The sequence below is a fragment of the Hemiscyllium ocellatum genome, chromosome 37 (assembly GCF_020745735.1).
Source record: "Hemiscyllium ocellatum isolate sHemOce1 chromosome 37, sHemOce1.pat.X.cur, whole genome shotgun sequence".
NCBI lineage: Eukaryota > Metazoa > Chordata > Chondrichthyes > Orectolobiformes > Hemiscylliidae > Hemiscyllium > Hemiscyllium ocellatum.
In genome coordinates this window covers 25,986,352-26,006,245 of record NC_083437.1, presented here as the reverse complement: position 1 = coordinate 26,006,245, position 19,894 = coordinate 25,986,352, and the positions used below count along the sequence as shown (strand labels likewise).

Genomic DNA, 19,894 nt, shown 5'->3' with positions numbered 1-19,894 from the left:
CATGCTTTGTCTGTCTGCTCTTGTACTGTACATGGCTTGGAACTTGGGAGTGAGAACCTTACAGTCACAGTATCTCGGTGGACTTGATGGGCTGAATGGTCTCTTCTACACTGTAGGGATTCTATGACAAAGCTGGATAAAGGAAGTATTTTCAGGATGACGCGTAACTAGTGGAGTCCCACAGAGATCAGTGTTGGGTATGCAATTATTTAAAATATCTGTTAATGATTCAAATGAGGAAGGTGCATGTACTACCGCCAAGTTTGCAGGTACTGTAAAAATCAATGGGAAGAGTGGTGAGGAAGATAACAATCTGCAGAGGGATATGGACAGGATGAGTGCTCAAAAACTTGGCAGATGGAATGTAATGTTGGAAAATGTGAGGTTGTGCACTTTGGAAGGAAGTGTAAAGGAGATGAATATTATTCAATGGGGAAAGCCTGCAGCCCAGAGGGATTGGGGGTCTTCATCCACAAATCACAAAAAAAACTAGTATCCAGTTTCAGTGGGTAACAGGGAAGGCAAATTGAATATTAGCCTTTATTTCAAAGGGAATGAAGTATAAAAGTGTGGAACTCTTGCTAAAACTGTACACCTGGAATACTGTGAACAGTTTTTGTCCCCTTATCAAAGGAAAGATATATTGGCATTGCAGGCAGTCCAGTGAAAGGTCGCTAGGTAGATTCCAGGTATGGAGGGATTTTCTCATGAGGAGAGGTTGAGTACATTGGACTTAAGAAGAATGAAAGGAGACCTACTGAAACATAGAAGATTCCTTGGAGGCTTGACAGGAGGGGTGTAGAGAGATTGTTTCCCCCTTGTAGGAGAGTCTAGGACCAGAGGGTACCATTCTCAGAATTAGGAATTACCCTTACAGAAACATGGAGGAACCACTTCTCTTAAAGAGTAATGAATGTGTGGGATTCTTTACCATAGCGAACTGTTGAGGTTGCGTCGTTAAGTATATTTGAGATTGAGACAGATTTTTACTCAGTTATGGAATGAAGGGTTATGGGGATAGAGCAGGAAGGTGGAGTTAAGCATTGTCAGATCATCCAAGATCTTACTGAGGGATTGAGCTGATTCACTTGGGATGAGTGGCTGACTCTACCCCTAGATCTTCTGGTCTTACTGAAGATATTCAAATATTGTCCAGTCATAACTGATTCAGAGATCATGTTCTGTGATATAACAAATTATTATGGACCATCTCACCCAGCACAGGCATGAGAAGCACAAACAGTGGCAGCTTCATCAGATAGATCCCACCTTCTCCCTGTGAACTGATTATTGAGACATTGAAGGCGCTCACACACATAGGGTTCAGGGTCCCTCCTCCTCTGGAGATACTGATTCACCATTGAGTCTCACTGTTGTCTATGATGATAAATCATCCCGCTACATTTTAATTTGTTTTTGAATTTAGGCTATGATTGGCTGAGAAATGGACTCCAAAAGTTTGTGCTAAATATTTTTGCAGGAGTGTATCAGCTGATCCTGTGATACTTGTGAACCCTAATGAGTATCTTTTTGCATGCATAGGTCTGAATGTGCCCGTGCATGCTTTGTCTGTCTGCTCAATGTCTTCTTGTGTGTTGGTGCGTGTCTGCCTTTCTGACTGACTAGCTGTCTGTCTGCTCTTGTACTGTCCATGGCTTGGAACTTGGGAGTGAGAACCTTACAGTCACAGTGTCTGGAGTCAGCTGGACAGGATGGAACTCATTTAAGCAGATCTTTGAAGTGGAAAAGAGCCAAATGGAAGATTCTGGTTTCCTGTTCATGTGTTGCACTCACTGAGAGCCTGATACCATGGTCTGGATGCTGCAGATTTTTAGCACCATGGCCTCAACCTCTTCAGGGCAGCATTACTCAGCAACGTTTCTCTTGTAATCCCTCTCTCCGTTCAGTTTACACAGCTCTTTTCTGATGAAAGCTACATCATTTCCGGGTCACCACTCTACATTCCTCATATTCTTGACACTTAATGGAGAAATTAAACTGCAAGAATAAGCAGGAAAATGGGTGGGGCATCATTTGGGAGCCTGCTGACTAACCTACCTGTCACTACTCATTATTGTTTCAGTTGGTGAGTAATAAACCACATTCAGAAAACAACAGAAAGTCTGGAAAACACCAATTGAGCAGAAACATTGTCTCCTTCAGATATTGTACAATGTTTTTAACTGATTTTTCATAGATATGTAAGATTTTTATTTACACAGAAATATAAGATCCAGCTAGATTAGGTGCATTTTGTAAACTATATACAGAAGTGTTTTTCAATTACTGTTTCTGTCTGCCGCCTCCTGCTTGTTCTGTCTTTTTGTGCCTGATTCTGTCTCTGTTCACTTTCTCTCTTGACTCCGTTTCCTCTCACTCGCTTTTATTTTGCCTTGCCTGGTCTCTAGCTGTCTCTATGTTGTTTTTACTCTTCTTCTCACACTGTTTCTCACTGTAGTTGGCTTTCTGTCTGTCACTTTTGCTCTGTCACCCAGTCTGTTTCTTGGCCTCCTTCTGTATCTCCCTCTAACAAACCGAATAGAAAGGGTGTGATTTCGAGTCTGGGAAGTCTCTCATTTTGAATTGACCCTCTCTGATGGATTATCCAAGTGATCAGATTTGGATTCAGTACAACTGAAATGATAACCTGTTCTCCTCCCAAGGTAGTTTTAGATTCTGAGTGCTGCCCCTTTAAATGGAGGGATTGTGAGATATTTTCTTGGAGAGTGTGTGGGAGATACTGACAGCGATCTGTTGCGATGTGTGTAGCTCAGCTGCCAAGTGGGAGAGCTCCTATTAAACACAGCGCCTACTGTGCTGCGTCTTAATTAGAGAGCAGCTTGTTTGGCTGACTGCGTACTGGTGGGAGTTCTCCAACATTCATCTCAATGGGTTGACAAGCTTTGTAACAATATGCCACAGAATGTTCGAGACAAGACAAATTAACTCGCTTGAATTGCCAAGTGACTCTCCGTCTCGTGAATCACGTGACCCAGTGTCTAGTTCCCTCACACAAACAGAACGAGTCTTTTGACAAACCTCTAATCGCTGACGAACCCGATCTATCAATGATCCATCGCTCTCAACTGTCAGTCACTGACACAAGGCTCTCCTGCCCTGGCTATGGAAGGCATTATTGCTTCAGCACTTTCAGTAAACTGTGTCACTGTGCCGTCATTCCCATACACTGCATTACTGCCTTGTCACCTATGGGCCCTGCATTACTGCCCTGTTACCCTCAGTACACTGCATTACTGCTCTGTCACCTATGGGCCCTGCATTACTGCCCTGTTACCCTCAGTACACTGCATTACTGCTCTGTCACCTATGGGCCCTGCATTACTGCCCTATTACCCTCAGTACGCTGCATTACTGCTCTGTCACCTATGGGCCCTGCATTACTGCCCTGTTACACCCAGTACACTGCATTACTGCTCTGTCACCTATGGGCCCTGCATTACTGCCCTGTTACACTCAGTACACTGCATTACTGCTCTGTCACCAATGGGCCCTGCATTACTGCTCTGTCACCTATGGGCCCTGCATTACTGCCCTGTTACCCTCAGTACACTGCATTACTGCTCTGTCACCTATGGGCCCTGCATTACTGCCCTATTACCCTCAGTACGCTGCATTACTGCTCTGTCACCTGTGGGCCCTGCATTACTGCCCTATTACCCTCAGTACACTGCATTACTGCTCTGTCACCTACGGGCCTTGCATTACTGCCCCAATACCCTCGGTACACTGCATTACTGCCCTGTCATGTATGGGCTCTGCATTACTGCCCTGTTGCCCTCAGTGCACTGCATTACTGCCCTGTCACATATGAGCTCTGCATAACTGCCCTTAAACCCTTGGTACACTGTATTACTGCCCAGTCACCCTCAGTACACTGCATTACTGCCCTGTCATGTATGAGCTCTGCATTACTGCCCTGTTACCCTCAGTACACTGCATTACTGCCCTGTCATGTATGAGCTCTGCATTACTGCCCTGTTACCCTCAGTACACTGCATTACTGCTCTGTCACCTACGGACCCTGCATTACTGCCCTGTCACCTACAGGCCCTGCATTACTGCCCTGTTACCCTCAGTATACTGCATTACTGACCTGTTACCCTCAGATCACTGCATTGCTGCTTCAACTCCCTCAGTTCATTGCATTATTGCCCTATCATCCTCAATACACTGCATTACTGCCCTGTCACCTACGGGCCCTGCAGTACTGCCCTGTCACCTGTGGGCCCTGCTTTACTGCCCTGTTGCCCTCAGTACACTGCATTACTGCTCTGTCACGTACGGGCCCTGCATTACTGCCCTGTTACCTTCAGTACACTCGTTACTGCCCTGTCACGTATGAGCCCTGCATTACTGCCCTTAAACCCTTGGTACACTGCATTACTGCCCAGACATCCTCAGTACACTGCATTACTGCTCTGTCACCTATGGGCCCTGCATTACTGCCCTGTTACCCTCCGTACACTGCTTTACTGCCCTGTCATGTATGACCTCTGCATTACTGCCCTTAAACCCTTGGTACACTGCATTACTGCCCAGTCACCCTCAGTCTACTGCATTACTGACCTGTTACCCTCAGATCACTGCATTGCTGCTTCAACTCCCTCAGTTCATTGCATTATTGCCCTATCATCCTCAATAAACTGGCTTACTGCCCTGTCACCTACAGGCACTGCGTTACTGCCCTGTTACCTTCAGTACACTGCGTTACTGTCCTGTCACGTATGAGCTCTGCATTACTGCCCTTAAACCCTTGGTACACTGCATTACTGCCCAGACACCCTCAGTACAGTGCATTACTGATCCGTCACCTGCGGGCCCTGCATTACTGCTCTGTCACCTATGGGCCCTGCATTACTGCTCTGTCACCTACAGGCCCTGCATTACTGCCCTGTTTCTCTCAGTACATTGCGTTACTGCTCTGTTACCCTCAATACACTGCATTACTGCTCTGTCACCTACCGGCCATGCATTACTGCCCTGTCACCTAAAGGCCCTGCATTACTGTCCTGTTACCCTCCGTACGCTGCATTACTGCTCTGTCACCTATGGGCCCTGCATTACTGCCCTATTACCCTGAGTACACTGCATTACTGCTCTGTCACCTACAAGCCCTGCATTACTGCCCTGTTACCCTCAGTACACTGCGTTACTGCCCTGTCTCCCAGGGGCCCTGCATTACTGCCCTATTACCCTCAGTACACTGCATTACTGCCCTGTCACCTACAAGCCCTGCATTACTGCCCTGTTACCCTCAGTACACTGCGTTACTGCCGTGTCATACATGGGCTCTGCATTACTGCCCTTAAACTCTTGGTACACTGCATTACTGCCCAGTCACCCTCAGTATACTGCATTACTGACCTGTTACCCTCAGATCACTGCATTGCTGCTTCAAATCCCTCAGTTCATTGAATTATTGCCCTATCATCCTCAGTTCACTGCACTACTGCCCTGTCACCTACAGGCCCTGCATTACTGCCCTGACACCCTCGGTACACTGCATTACTGCCTTGTCAGCTACGGGCTCTGCATTAATACCCTGTTACCCTCAGTACACAGCATTACTGCCCTGTCACCTATGGGACCTGCATTACTGCCCTGTTACCCTCAGTACACTGCATTACTGCTCTGTCACATATGGGCCCTGCATTACTGCCCTGTTACCCTCAGTACACTGCATTACTGCCCTGTCACCTATGGGCCCCGCATTACTGCCCTGTTCTCCTCAGTACACTGCGTTACTGACCTGTTACCCTCAGATCACGGCATTGCTGCTTCAACTCCCTCAGTTCATTGCATTATTGCCCTATCATCCTCAATACACTGCATTACTGCCCTGTCACCTACGGGCCCTGCATTACTGCCCTGTCACCTGTGGGCCCTGCATTACTGCCATGTTGCCCTCAGTACACTGCATTACTGCTCTGTCACGTACGGGCCCTGCATTACTGCCCTGTTACCTTCAGTACACTGCGTTACTGCCCTGTCACGTATGAGCCCTGCATTACTGCCCTTAAACCCTTGGTACACTGCATTACTGCCCAGACATCCTCAGTACACTGCATTACTGCTTTGTCACCTATGGGCCCTGCATTACTGCCCTGTTACCCTCAGTACACTGCTTTACTGCCCTGTCACGTATGACCTCTGCATTACTGCACTTAAACCCTTGGTACACTGCATTACTGCCCAGTCACCCTCAGTCTATTGCATTACTGACCTGTTACCCTCAGATCACTGCATTGCTGCTTCAACTCCCTCAGTTCATTGCATTATTGCCCTATCATCCTCAATAAACTGGCTTACTGCCCTGTCACCTACAGGCACTGCATTACTGCCCTGTTACCTTCAGTACACTGCGTTACTGTCCTGTCACGTATGAGCTCTGCATTACTGCCCTTAAACCCTTGGTACACTGCATTACTGCCCAGACACCCTCAGTACAGTGCATTACTGATCCGTCACCTGCGGGCCCTGCATTACTGCTCTGTCACCCACAGGCCCTGCATTACTGCCCTGTTTCTCTCAGTACATTGCGTTACTGCTCTGTTACCCTCAATACACTGCATTACTGCTCTGTCACCTACGGGCCATGCATTACTGCCCTGTCACCTAAAGGCCCTGCATTACTGTCCTGTCACCCTCAGTACACTGCATTACTGCCTTGCCACCTACCCGCCCTGTATTACTGCCCTGTTACCCTCCGTACACTGCATTACTGCTCTGCCACCTATGGGCCTTGCATTACTGCCCTATTACCCTGAGCACACTGCATTACTGCTCTGTCATCTGTGGGCCCTGCATTACTCTCTGGTACCCTCAGTACACTGCATTACTGCCCTGTCACCCAGGGGCCCTGCATTACTGCCCTATTACCCTCAGTACACTGCATTACTGCCCTGTTACCCTCAGTACACTGCGTTACTGCCGTGTCATGCATGGGCTCTGCATTACTGCCCTTAAACTCTTGGTACACTGCATTACTGCCCAGTCACCCTCAGTATACTGCATTACTGACCTGTTACCCTCAGATCACTGCATTGCTGCTTCAACTCCCTCAGTTCATTGCATTATTGCCCTATCATCCTCAGTTCACTGCACTACTGCCCTGTCACCTACAGGCCCTGCATTACTGCCCTGACACCCTCGGTACACTGCATTACTGCCTTTTCAGCTACGGGCCCTGCATTAATACCCTGTTACCCTCAGTACACAGCATTACTGCCCTGTCACCTACGGACCCTGCATTACTGCCCTGTTACCCTCAGTACACTGCATTACTGCCCTGTCACCTATGGGACCTGCATTACTGCCCTATTACCCTCAGTATGCTGCATTACTGCTCTGTCACATATGGGCCCTGCATTACTGCCCTGTTACCCTCTTTACACTGCATTACTGCCCTGTCACCTATGGGCTTCGCATTACTGCCCTGTTGCCCTCAGTACACTGCGTTACTGCCCTGTCATGTATGAGCTCTGCATTACTGCCCAGTCACCCTCAGTACACTGCATTACTACTCTGTCACCTATGGGCCCTGCATTACTGCCCTGTTACCCTCAGTACACTGCATTACTGCCCTGTTACCCTCAGTACACTGCATTACTGCCCTGTCACCTATGGGCCCTGCATTACTGCCCTGTTACCCTCAGTACGCTGCATTACTGATCTGTCACATATGGGCCCTGCATTACTGCCCTGTTACCCTCAGTACACTGCATTACTGCCCTGTCACCTATGGGCCCCTCATTACTGCCCTGTTGCCCTCAGTACACTGCGTTACTGCACTGTCGTGTATGAGCTCTGCATTACTGCCCAGTCACCCTCAGTACACTGCATTACTGCCCTGTCACCTACAGGCCCTGCATTACTGCCCTGTTACCCTCAGTACACTGCGTTACTGCCCTGTCATGTATGGGCTCTGCATTACTGCCCTTAAACCCTTGGTACACTGCATTCCTGCCCAGTCACCCTCAGTATACTGCATTACTGACCTGTTACCCTCAGATCACTGCATTACTGCTCCAACTCCCTCAGTTCACTGCATTATTGCCCTGTCACCTACTGGCCCTGCATTACAGCCCTGTCATCGTCAGTAAGCTGCATTACTGCCCTGTTACCCTCAGTGGAGAAAGTGAGAACTGCAGATGCTGGAAGTCAGAGCTGAAAATGTGTTGCTGGAAAAGCGCAGCAGGTCAGGCAGCATCCAAAGAGCAGGAGAATCGACGTTTTGGGCATGAGCCCTTCCTGAAGAAGGATGCTGTCTGTTTCAACTCTGTTACCCTCAGTGCACTGCATGACAGCTTTAGTATACTGCATTGCTGCCACGTTACCCTCAGACCACTAACTACTGCCCTGACACCCTTGGCACACTGCCTTATTGTTATAACGTTTTCTGGTGGAACAAACTGAAATTTATTTTTTGCAGATGAACAGAGTTTAACTGAAGAGAAGGTTCTGCTCTGTCAACATGAAGAATGTGTGGACAAGCGGAGGGCTGTCAAGGTAAGGGCTGTTGTTCCTCCTGTTGACTGGCAGGTACATCCCGCTGTACTCACTCTCAGATGAGCATTTTCACCCCTTCTCTGTTCCATTTCCTATTCTTGCTCTTTGTCTCTGTCTTTCGCCCATTGGCTACTTGGGTAATAAAGCACTTGCACTTAGTTCAATGGTGACAAGGGATCAGAAATCAATGGTTCTGTTCTTCTGTATTAAAAGTGGTTTTGAACTGGGCCTGTGAGCATTTTTATTATCTTGTGATTTTATGGAATTTATCCATAGCATTTTGCAATTATATTCTGGAAATCAGTGAAAATGATAAACCAGAGAATATGGTGATTTGTTTTTTGGGAGAAACAATAAATTGAAATCTTGACTGTTGTTTACTCATTTCCAAGGCAATACTGCAAGAAAGACAGGGAACTCCCCAGTGTCTTAGCCAACATACCTCCCTCAACAAATAGATTAACTAGTGATTGATTTTGTTATTTGCACAGCATTCTGCAGTGGATGTAATGACTACTGTGTTTGTCCAGTAAGAAGAAGAAAGACTGCACCCAGAAGTAATTCACTCAGACAGCTTTGTGATGCCCCAAGAGCTGAGTTACAGTACCACATCAAGACATGGCTAAACTTCTGGGGAGTTCTGCTGGAGATTTGGAGCAAAATTCCAGGAGAATCAGTTTAATCTATTTACCTATCTATTTATGTTCAACCCCTGAGTGTTATTCACTTGGGAGGAATATCACTGCTCTCTGGCCACTGCCTCGGGGAGAAGATTCAGGGTGAAAGAACCTTCACCCAGAAGGTAAACAGGTTTTCCACTTTGTGAATATGAAGCATTGTCTGGATGGAGTTAAAAATTTCGAAGTTTTTGTCACTATCAACATAACAAATTTGAAGAAAATTAACATATGCCCACTCCCTCAATCAAATTTGATACGAAAGCTTATGCAAACATTTTACCAATCGGAATTGTGCAAGATATATACCTGGATCAGAGGTGGGTTAATGCCCGAAACATTGATTCTCCTGCTCCTTGGATGCTGCCTAACCTGCTGTGCATTTCCAGCACCATACTCTCTACTTTGATCTCCAGCATCTGCAGTGCTTACTTCCTCTTGGATCAATGAAAGTCAATGATGCCGCTTTACAACAGGAAAATGAACTGCATGTAATGGAGCACCATCTCTTGCACTGGTACTTAATGAAATGCAGCTGTGGCAATTCTGCATGGAAATAGCACGCTTTGTCAAATTCAAAGGAACTAAATTTTTCTCCAAGTGGGACGTCAGACACTAATATTGATTAGTGAATTTTGCAAAGGAACCTCAGGAATCTGTACTTTCAGAACACCATTTGATGGTTATTACTGGAAATAGAATACCTCTTGGCCTATTTGTCATTTAAGATTTGTTTCAGCAGCACATGAACTGAATTACTTAAAATATTCCTGAATGTGTGTATGGTTGATCACATTGCACTGGTGAGCAAAACGAAAGAAGAACACAGCTGAAATATGCCCTCACTGATGGCAGTAGCTCAGTGAAGAGGACCTTGTCTCCAACAACAGGTTACGGGACCCATCCAGACTCAGACAAATTGAAAGATGTTAGATACATGCCTGCTTCCCAAGACAAAGAAGACCTGCAGAGCTGTAGCTGACTTTTTAACTTCCTAATATCGTACTGACCAAAATCAAACCCCTATATGGGAGGAGGACTGTCAACACCAGTTTGATTCTTTGAAATAAGCATAGCCAACACGAACTTCTATCCTGCAGTACTCTGACCCAAGGAAGAAGACAAACTTGGACATCGATGCATCTCACAAAGATCAAAGAGCATGTATTATGCAAGCTGTCAAACCATTTGAGATTGGATCCAAAAGTATCTCGCAAGTGTAATCCAATATAGAGTGCAAAACACTTCCTCTGCTGTTCCCTGGTACCAAAATAGTTAGCTGAAATAAACTGAGCAGAATGCAAATATTGTACCAAACTTACAAGTAGACGGTATGGACATCAAGATGGGAGATGTCCTTAAGGTCTTTTGGTGAACCCAAACTTCAGGAAGGAACAGCTAATGATCATTGACTGAAGGTACTAAGGAATATTTTCATGGAAGGATGGCTTGACATGATAAAAGATGATTTTAACCAAACAGAGATTAAACAGGTATCTTGTGATTTATCTTAGACAATCTCAACTCCATTGCAATTAATGGTGCAAGATCTGAAGATAAAGATGGACTGCTAGCAAAGATGATGCAAAACTGCTGGGGAGTTTCATTGGGCAGTGCAATTGTTCGGGAGGACAGATTGAACAAGAGGCAGATTTGATGTGCTAGAACATGGAGTGGGCATGAAAAATCCAATGGTTGAGATTATTTTGAGATCAAATAAAACTTTAAAAAGGTTAAAATAGAGAAATATATGTTGAAGTTCTTACCTTTGATAAATCTCCGTAATATGATATTAATCATATAGAGTGACGATGTTTGAGTGGTATGATAATTAGAATATTAATTCAGAGACGTGGGTAATGTCTGGGAATCCAAGTTTGAATCCCACCATGGCAGATGGTGGAATTTGAATTCAATAAAAAGCTGGAATTAACAGTGTAGTGTTGATTGTAGTGTGTAGTATTGGTGATATTCCTTGTGAGAGAAAACAGGAATAGTTGACACATGATATACAGGAGGGAAAAAATGGTGAAGATCACATTAATTGCTGAAAGTTTGGCTGTCATTGATGCTGCTGATATGGCATTCTATTTGTCGAAGATCTCGTGGGAAACGCTACATGATAGGAGTTGACAGGTCATTATGTAGGTGTACAGGTCATTGGTTAGGTCACTTTTGGAATACTGCGATCAGTTCTGGTCTCCCTGCTACAGGAAAGATGCTGTGAAGTTTGAAAGGATTCAGAAAAAATTTACAAGGATGTTGCCAGGGTTGGAGGGTTTGAGCTGCAGGGAGAGGCTGAATAGGCTGGGGCTGTTTTCCCTGGAGTGTCTGAAGACAGAGGTTTATAAAATCATGAGGGGCATGGACAAGGTGAATAGTCAAAGATAGGGAAGTTCAAAAGCAGAGGGCACAGGTTTAAGGTGACAGAGGAAAGATTTAAAAGGGAGCTGGAAGGAGCTGCCAGAGGAAGTGGTGGAGGCTGGTACAATAACAATATTTAAATGGCATCTGGATGGGTATATGAATAGGAAGTGTTTAGAGGGATATGGGCCAAATCCTGGCAAATGGGACAAGATTGATTTCTAATATTTGGTCGGCATGGACGAGTTGGTCTGAAGAGTCTGTTTCCATGCTCTACATCTCTATGTAAAAGAGATTGAAAGCCCATTTCAAAGAATGTTTCACAGATAATGTACATTTTACAAAATGTATCGTGAGAAAGGATAGAGATAAAGCTGGATTAAAGCAGAGAGGAAAAAAATCTCTAAGGTTAGGTGCAAAGATAGCAGTCAACACTGTTGGATTGTTTTATAAAAAGGAATGCACCTATACAAAAATTTTGCAGTGTCTACAAGAAGGATGCCATGTCATGAAATGAAATCAGAAATTGTGTTTTTTATTTCTATCTATAAACTTGTGCATAAATATAACATTCTTCTTAAATGATAGGAGGTCTGTTAGATGCAGATCTCTTTAACACTTAACTAGAAGATATTTACCAGATTAACCTGTCCAGAGATATTGTTGCCTGTGGAGCAGATGGGATGTGAATCCTATTTCAGAGGTAGAGGCACTACCAGAGTGACAAAGGAGTCCTCAGGGTCAACCAGAAAATATTTTAACCAACCCATTCAGCCATATTACAACAGACCTCTGGAGCAGGTGGGACCTGAACCCTGGGCTTCTGGCCCTGAGTTAGGGACGGTACCACTGCACCACAAACATCTGGTTGATTGAGAGTAAGTGATGCTCATTGGACTTTGTGTTTTTTTGATATTTTCTATAAGCTATTTTGTTGCAATGGTAGTGTCCCTACCTCTGAACCAGGACCCAGGAACCAACTGCTCTAGAGGTGTGTAACAACACCTCTGAACAGGTTGATTGGAAAATATCTATTTGAATTTTTTTAAGCTTCGCTTAAAACTTTGATTGAGGTTACAGTGCCCGTAGGGAGCTGCGATGTGGTTCCATTTGGTTAACCTGCTCTGTTAAAAGAGGAACAGCTGGGTTCTTATCGTCATTAATAGGTTCAGGCACCAGACAGTGAAGGGGCTCATATTCCCTGACTCTCTGCTCCCTTTTGTGGCTATGTCTGCACTGGGGTGTCCTTGGACTGAGGATACATAAAATGTCCACTGGTACCATTTAAAGCTTTTTAGAACATGTGTGCATCACAGGGGCTAGGGGGCATTACTTCCTCCTTTGATGATATTGTGATTTGGTTCCCCTTCGATTTTTTTTTACACCCCCATTTTCTTGATATTGTTGCAGTGCCCCTAGTTTTTATTTGTAATTAGGTTCATGTATTTTGAAGGAACTGGATCCTTGGTTAATTAGGTCTATTAAAAGACAAAGGAATGGATCCTCCCCAGTGGGGAGTTGGCTGCCACACAGGGAAATGATTCAGAAGGGAAGGATGGAAACAGATGTCTGTGCTAAACTACGGACTTACATTAAAACACTTGCAAACACTTGGGCGGCATGGTGGTTAGCACTGCTGCCTCACAGCACCAGATACCCGGGTTCAATTCCCGCCTTAGGCGACTGACTGTGTGGAGTTTGCACGTTCTCCCCGTGGGTTTCCTCCGGATGCTCCGGTTTCCTCCCACAGTCCAAAGATGTGCAGGTCAGGTGAATTGGCCATGCTAAATTGCCCGTAGTGTTAGGTAGGAGGTAAATGTAGGGGTATGGGTGGGTTGCGCTTCGGCGGGTCGGTGTGGACTTGTTGGGCCGAAGGGCCTGTTTCCACACTGTAAGTAATCTAATCTAATTTCTAAAAGTTTTTGTTGATATCTAATTCATGATGTGGATATCAGTCCATAGAACAAAACTTACAAAATTCTTTTTGATGATATCACAAAAACAGAAATTGCTGTGAAGGCTGAGTAAGTCTGGCAGATACAGTAATTCGGGTTTCTCTCTACAGACACTGCAGGAGCTGCTAAGTCTTTCCAGCAGTTTCTGTTTTTGTTTTTGATTTCCAGCATCTGCAGTTCTTTCAGATTTTACATAGATAAGATATCTCAAACCAGGGGACACATTCTCAGCATAAAAGAGTAGGCCATTTAAGACCAAGATGAAGAAGGAGCAATTTATTTCTTCATTTTTAGATTCTTAAATGCTTACATTTTAAAATTATTGTTTAAATGCATACATATATCCATTCTTAGTGTATATAATTTTATCTTGGAAATAAAAGAGTATTATTGCTTTAAGAGGTGGATATGTTAATGAGCCAAGAACCAATCTGAAACCAACTGAGCAGTTGCTATGAGTAATCCAGCAGAAGGGGGATATAAACCTAGTTACCTGTAACTGCAGGTAACTACAGTTAACCTGTGTTAGATGTATAAGATGTTCAACTAGACTGAATCCTCACTGCTTTTGTTATTAACCAATAAACAAGAAATATGACACAAGGGAGTAAAGAGTGGTAGGTAGAGGAAGTGAAGGGAGAACCACATTTCCCTGAAATATCTGATAATGAGCTCGCAGTTCCTAGCTATTTATCAAATTGTGTTTCCCAAGTTATTCTAGGCCCAGACTGTCAAGGGTTAACATACCTGGGCATTGCTCCCAGTGCTGTCTGTGTAGTTTTTTTTCCCTGTGTGTACAGAATCCTCAGACAGTGTGTGCTGTATCAGACAGCTCCTCCCTGCAAGTCACGCAATGCTAATCATCCCTTGCTGGTGTGTTCAGTGAGTCGTTGCCCGAGGGAGTGCAGGGCAGACAGTGAGGTTTCTGCTTGCACAAAAAGCACCAACAATAGCCCAGCACCCTCCTCCTGCCAGCTGCCGCCCTGATCCAGAGCTTTCAACCTGTTGAAGATTGAAAATTAAAGCAACGTTCACACCAGAACCATCTTTACTACACTCTCCTAATGCTGGAAGGATCCAGTTTCCAGACTGTGGTGCTGCTAAACATCTTCACAATGTATCCCTCCTGAGTTTTATTCTGATTTTCAAAGCGGATGTGTTTGGATTGGCAAAGAAGCAAATGCAACAAAATCCTTGGCTGAGCCCAGCTTATCAGATTTCTGAGGCTCTGTCAGACTCCAGCAAATCCAAGAGTGAGGAGGTAAGTTGCTCAATCTTCTGTCTTAACTTCAGGAACAATGTAGATTGTGGAACACACAGCTAGGTCCATATCAGCCTATTGGCTTGGCTACCCTCACATCCCGGATTCAGGAGAACTGTTTGGTATTCTGTAGCGGAATGAGATGTTAAGCTCATGAGATGTTATGATGTGGCATCACCTCCCTCTTTGGGTGAGTGTTAATGATCCCATAGCCATTGTTGGTGGGAAAGCAGAGAGCTCTCTTAGAATCCTGCAAAAAATTGTATTTAGACCCAACAGATCCACTGGCCCTTCACCTTGAGGCTGTTTGTAGGGTATTGCTGTGCATGAATTGACTGCCCTATTCGCTTATATTGCACTCAATGCAATCATTCCACCATGTGAAACAAATGGATAATTTTTAATGAGATAACCAGGTTGAAGTTGAGTTGGGGAAGTTAATAGGCTCAGCTTCTCCAGCCCCCTCCCCACTCACTCTCCCCGTCATTAATCAATCTCATCAATTGTCTCCATATCTCTCCCCCAATTTCCTTTTTGGTGTGGAATTTACTTGATTTATTTCTTGATGTTATCTGACTGTCCTCCATATTCTTCACCAGAATAAACCGTCAGACAGTATCAATAACTAAATAAAGTAATGCCCGCTTCTCTAACAAAGCAGAGGAAGGAGGGTGTAGAGGCAGTTGGTGGAAGGAGGGGAGCTAGAATGGGGCAAGATGTTACAGGCAACTGCTGTTATATTAAAGGCTGCTCACTAGGGGGAGTGCCAAACAATATGCCTCATTATTTCTGATTCTCTCTCTCAGCTCCCGCTCTGAAGGTATTATCCCCTTCCTTTTCAAAACACCATCACCCCTACCCTCAAAACAAAACAGACTTTGCAAACTATGTCCCCAACTCCAAATTTCCTGCCTTCTCCAAAGTCTTTGAATCTGTTATTATACATGCAAAGTACTACAGATGCTTGAGAGCGTGTTCCAATCTCCACAAACCTGAGATCATTGAAAATTCTGCTGTCCATGCCTTTATTTACATCAAGTCCCATCCTCCAACCTTGCTGATTAGAAACTTCAATTTTAAAATGATCATCCTTGCTTTCCAATTCTTCCATGGCTTCACCTTTTTCTCGTCTTTATGCCTTAAATCTCTGCATTGCACAGTTCTGGCCTCTAGCGCATTCCTGATTTTAATTGTTGTACATTTGCTGACCATATCTTCAGTTGTTTCATTGCTAAGTTCTCCGATCCTAAATGTCTCTTAGTCTCTTTCATCCTTTAGGTCATGAAGTAAACCTACCTTTTAGATCAAGCTTTTGGTAATCTGCCCTAATATTTAGCTGTGGAGCTTGGTGTTAAGGTTTGTTTTATAATGCTTCTGTGAAGTGATTTGAAGTGTTTTATTCTGCCAAAAGTGATTTTTAAATACAAGTCATTGCTATTATTTATCCACCTGCACGCAAGACAACAAGAAGCAGCTCGAGCAAATATTTTTAGACAGTAGTTCCTCGCAGCAACATAAACCAACAATGGCCTTTCCCAGTTCATTCCATTCTATTTAGGGTCTATTATTTCTACAGGAAACATCTGTCCCCTGTTTAAACTTCCAGGGGCTCCTCCTCTCAACTCCATCCCTTAAAAATATCCATCCCAGCAGCTCATGAGCAAATATGTGAGCAGATAACCCACTATTATCATTGAACAAGAAACTACACTAATTCAAGCTTTTAGGCCTTGTACCAGTGTCCATTAGTGAAAGAACAGATTAGTGTGTTACACGGATAGTGAACAGGGATCAGCGTGTACAATTACACAGACAGTGAACAGGGTTCAGTGTGTACAATTACACGGATAGTGAACAGGGATCAGCTTATACAGTTACACAGATAGTGAACAGTGATCAGCGTATACAATTACACAGATAGTGAACAGGGATCAGCGTGTACAATTACACAGATAGTGAACAGGGATCAGCGTATACAATTACACAGATAGTGAATAGGGTTCAGCGTGTACAATTGCACAGATAGTATACAGGGATCAGCGTGTACAATTACACAGATAGTGAACAGGGATCAGCTTATACAGTTACACAGATAGTGAACAGTGATCAGCATATGCAATTACACGGATAGTGAACAGGGTTCAGCGTGTACAATTGCACGGATAGTATACAGGGATCAGCGTGTACAATTACAAGGATAGTGAACAGGGATCAGCTTATACAGTTACACAGATAGTGAACAGTGATCAGCATATACAATTACATGGATAGTGAACAGGGGTCAGTGTGTACAATTACACGGATTGTGAACAGGGATCAGCGTGAACAATTACATGGATAGTGAACAGGGGTCAGCGTGTACAATTACACGGATTGTGTACAGAGATCAGTGTGTACAATTACACGGATAGTGAACAGTGATCAGCGTGTACAATTGCACGGATAGTGAACAGTGATCAGCGTGTACAATTACACAGATAGTGAACAGGGGTCAGCGTGTACAATTACATGGATAGTGAACAGTGATCAGCTTGTACAATTACATGGGTAGTGTGCAGAGATCAGTGTGTACAATTACACGGATAGTGAACAGGGATCAGCGTGTACAATTACATGGATAGTGTACAGAGATCAGTGTGTACAATTACACGGATAGTGAACAGGGATCAGTTTGTACAGTTGCACGGCTAGTGAATAGAGATGATTATGTAAATTATACTAATTGTGAGAAAAGTTGAGTTTGTGACAGTTACAGCGATCATGAACAGAAATTAGCCTGTGAAAGTTACACTGATACAAAATTGATGAGAGAAATATTTCTGTTTATTTTGAGAAGTGCCGATGGGTTTGGATTGTTGCCATGCATAGTCCAATTTCTTTGTGTTTGCCTCCTTTGTAATTTCCATCTAAGAAAATGATCCTCTCCTCTCTGGGAAAAGTGTGAGCTGAGGCCTCCTCAGCTCCGTCTGACCCTGCTTTGTTCCAGCTGTTTTGGAGTAAATCCTTCCTGGGAAATAATATTCACCCCAGACAATGGGAACACATGACTGAGGGAAAGGAAGTGAGTGGCTGGCTCTGTAGGCTGTAGAGTCTTGTTCCTCACTTGGGCACTAGTTGCTGAACAAACATAGTAAGGATTCTGACGTATGTGATTCCTGTCCAGAGAATCTTCAGAAAATGGAAGAAATAGGCTGATCTTCTTGGTTCTGCTAGCAGTGAGTAGGTGTTTCCCTTCCAACAGTCACAACCTCTCTCGGTTTTAGTTTGTTTACTCTCTTGGTTCCCCTGCTGCAATTTAGAGCAATGTTTGACTATTACATCTTTTTCTGTAGAATGTGTAAATCAGCTGATCCCCTCCTATGTGGAGACTGGCTGTTTGATCTGACTTCCTCAGTGACCTTGTTTAAATGGAACTGGTATCAGGTTCCTTCAGTGCTCCCTCCACATCCTTGACCCCAATTTAAAAGTGACTGTGTTCTCCTGCATCTGGTACCCTTGGGATTCTGGGTAATACAGAGCATGGGTTCGGAAAATGCTGTTAAACAAGTCTTGGCGAGTTGTTGCAGTGCATCTTATAGATGGTACAAACTGCTATAAGAGTGCCGGGAGTGGATGTTGAAGACGGGATGCTTTGTCCTGGATGGTGTTGAGCTGCTTGAGTGTGATTGGAGCTGCACCCATTAAGGCAAGTGGAGAGTGGGCACCATGACCAGCAGGTAATGCAGACGGCTGGTGTCAGCAGTTTGTTGAGGTTCCATGATGGAGCTGCAGCTGCTAAACCATGTTCAGTGAGTGTTGAAACCAAACAGAACATAGGTTAATAGATTCTCCACATTCTCCCATACAGAGAAGCGACCACTCTTTTTCTGGAACACCATGTAGCAGGCCATTGTTTGTATCAGCTAAAATGGACTATTGAAAGCATCACAATGAAGTCCTATCTTGCCTGCCTTTCCCATCTGCCCCTCTGCCATTCAGATTCTCACATTCCCAGTTAGTTTGCAGTGCTGTTGATTTGGTTGCTGGGATCCTGGCTGAGGAAACCATGACTGAGTTTAGCTGCTCCTCGGTTGCTGCCTGAACTGCTGTGCTCTTCCAGGACCACTAATCCAAAATGAGGTAAGGTAGAGACCAGAGTGAAACAGGTTTAAAGCATGACTGCTTGAGGCAACACAGCCTTTGTTTTGTGGTAGCTGTTGGCCATCCTGACAGTTACAGGCAATGGATCTGTCATGACCTTATGGTTCTGGGCCAGATTTGGAATCACTGTAAAGAAAAGGAGAAAAACCAGGAAGTGGGGATCAAGTGTTTAGGTGACTGAGAATTTGGAAATTAATGGTTGGCATGTAGGAGGTGAGGATTGCACAGCCTGCAGTGACAGCATTGAAATGCAATTCAATCTACTGGCTGCTGAAACGTTTGCCTGTGGGCAATTGCAGAGGATCTGAGAGTCTGCTCAAATGTTGCACATTTAATTGTTTCTCACTTCACTGACGCCCACAGTCTCAGATAATGTGCCCCCAGAGTGTCAAACAGCATTGTATTTAAGGGCTGTGTTCACAGCAACACTGACTTATGGGCATTAGACTATTTAGAGCAACAGGGAGGCTGCAGTTGTTGTGGCACATTCCTTTATGGAGTCTTTTTCATTTAATTTCAATTAAACAGTGCTCTGGTCTGAACCCATCAGCAGTACTGTAACTGATCTGATTGAGGAGTCAGGAAAGACCAATTGACCTTGAAAGAACATGCAGTGCAGATTCACCAGAATGACACCAGGGATTAAAGGCCATACTAGAACATGTTGCATTAAATAAACTCAGATTGTCTTTTAGAAGATTGAGGGGTGATCTCATGATAAAGGATCATTTAAAGTTATGGTGGGACTTCAGTAAGAGAGAGTGAAACTGATTTCACGGTGGGGAAATCCAGAGCCAGCTATAATATTAAAATTAGGCCATTTTGGAGTGAAACCAGGAAACATTGTCTCCATCCACATAGGCTGATGCGAATCTCCTCTCCCCTCCCCCACCCCCAAAATAAAAGACGTTTGGGAGCTGGAATCAGTTGGAGCTTTCAAAATTGGGATTGTTGGACTACATAGGAAG

The 19,894-nt window shown here is 44.4% G+C and overlaps 1 protein-coding gene across 4 annotated transcripts in view; it reads left to right on the top strand.

Annotated features, from left to right (window-relative positions):
• LOC132833817 (pleckstrin homology domain-containing family G member 5-like) overlaps positions 1-19,894 on the top strand; it is a 114,626-nt gene that overhangs the window by 15,835 nt on the left and 78,897 nt on the right. Inside the window, exon 2 of one of the 4 annotated variants that reach the window (XM_060852428.1) lies at positions 8,453-8,529. Coding sequence is in view for 2 of the 4 variants with exons in the window: in XM_060852425.1 (XP_060708408.1) it covers positions 14,706-14,786 (81 nt within the window). In the remaining 2 variants the exon portion in view is untranslated. Of the gene's footprint in view, positions 1-8,452; positions 8,530-10,631; positions 10,700-14,435; positions 14,787-17,958; positions 18,006-19,894 lie in introns of those variants that run through there. The other 3 variants (XM_060852426.1, XM_060852425.1, XM_060852427.1) reach the window with 3 other exon arrangements.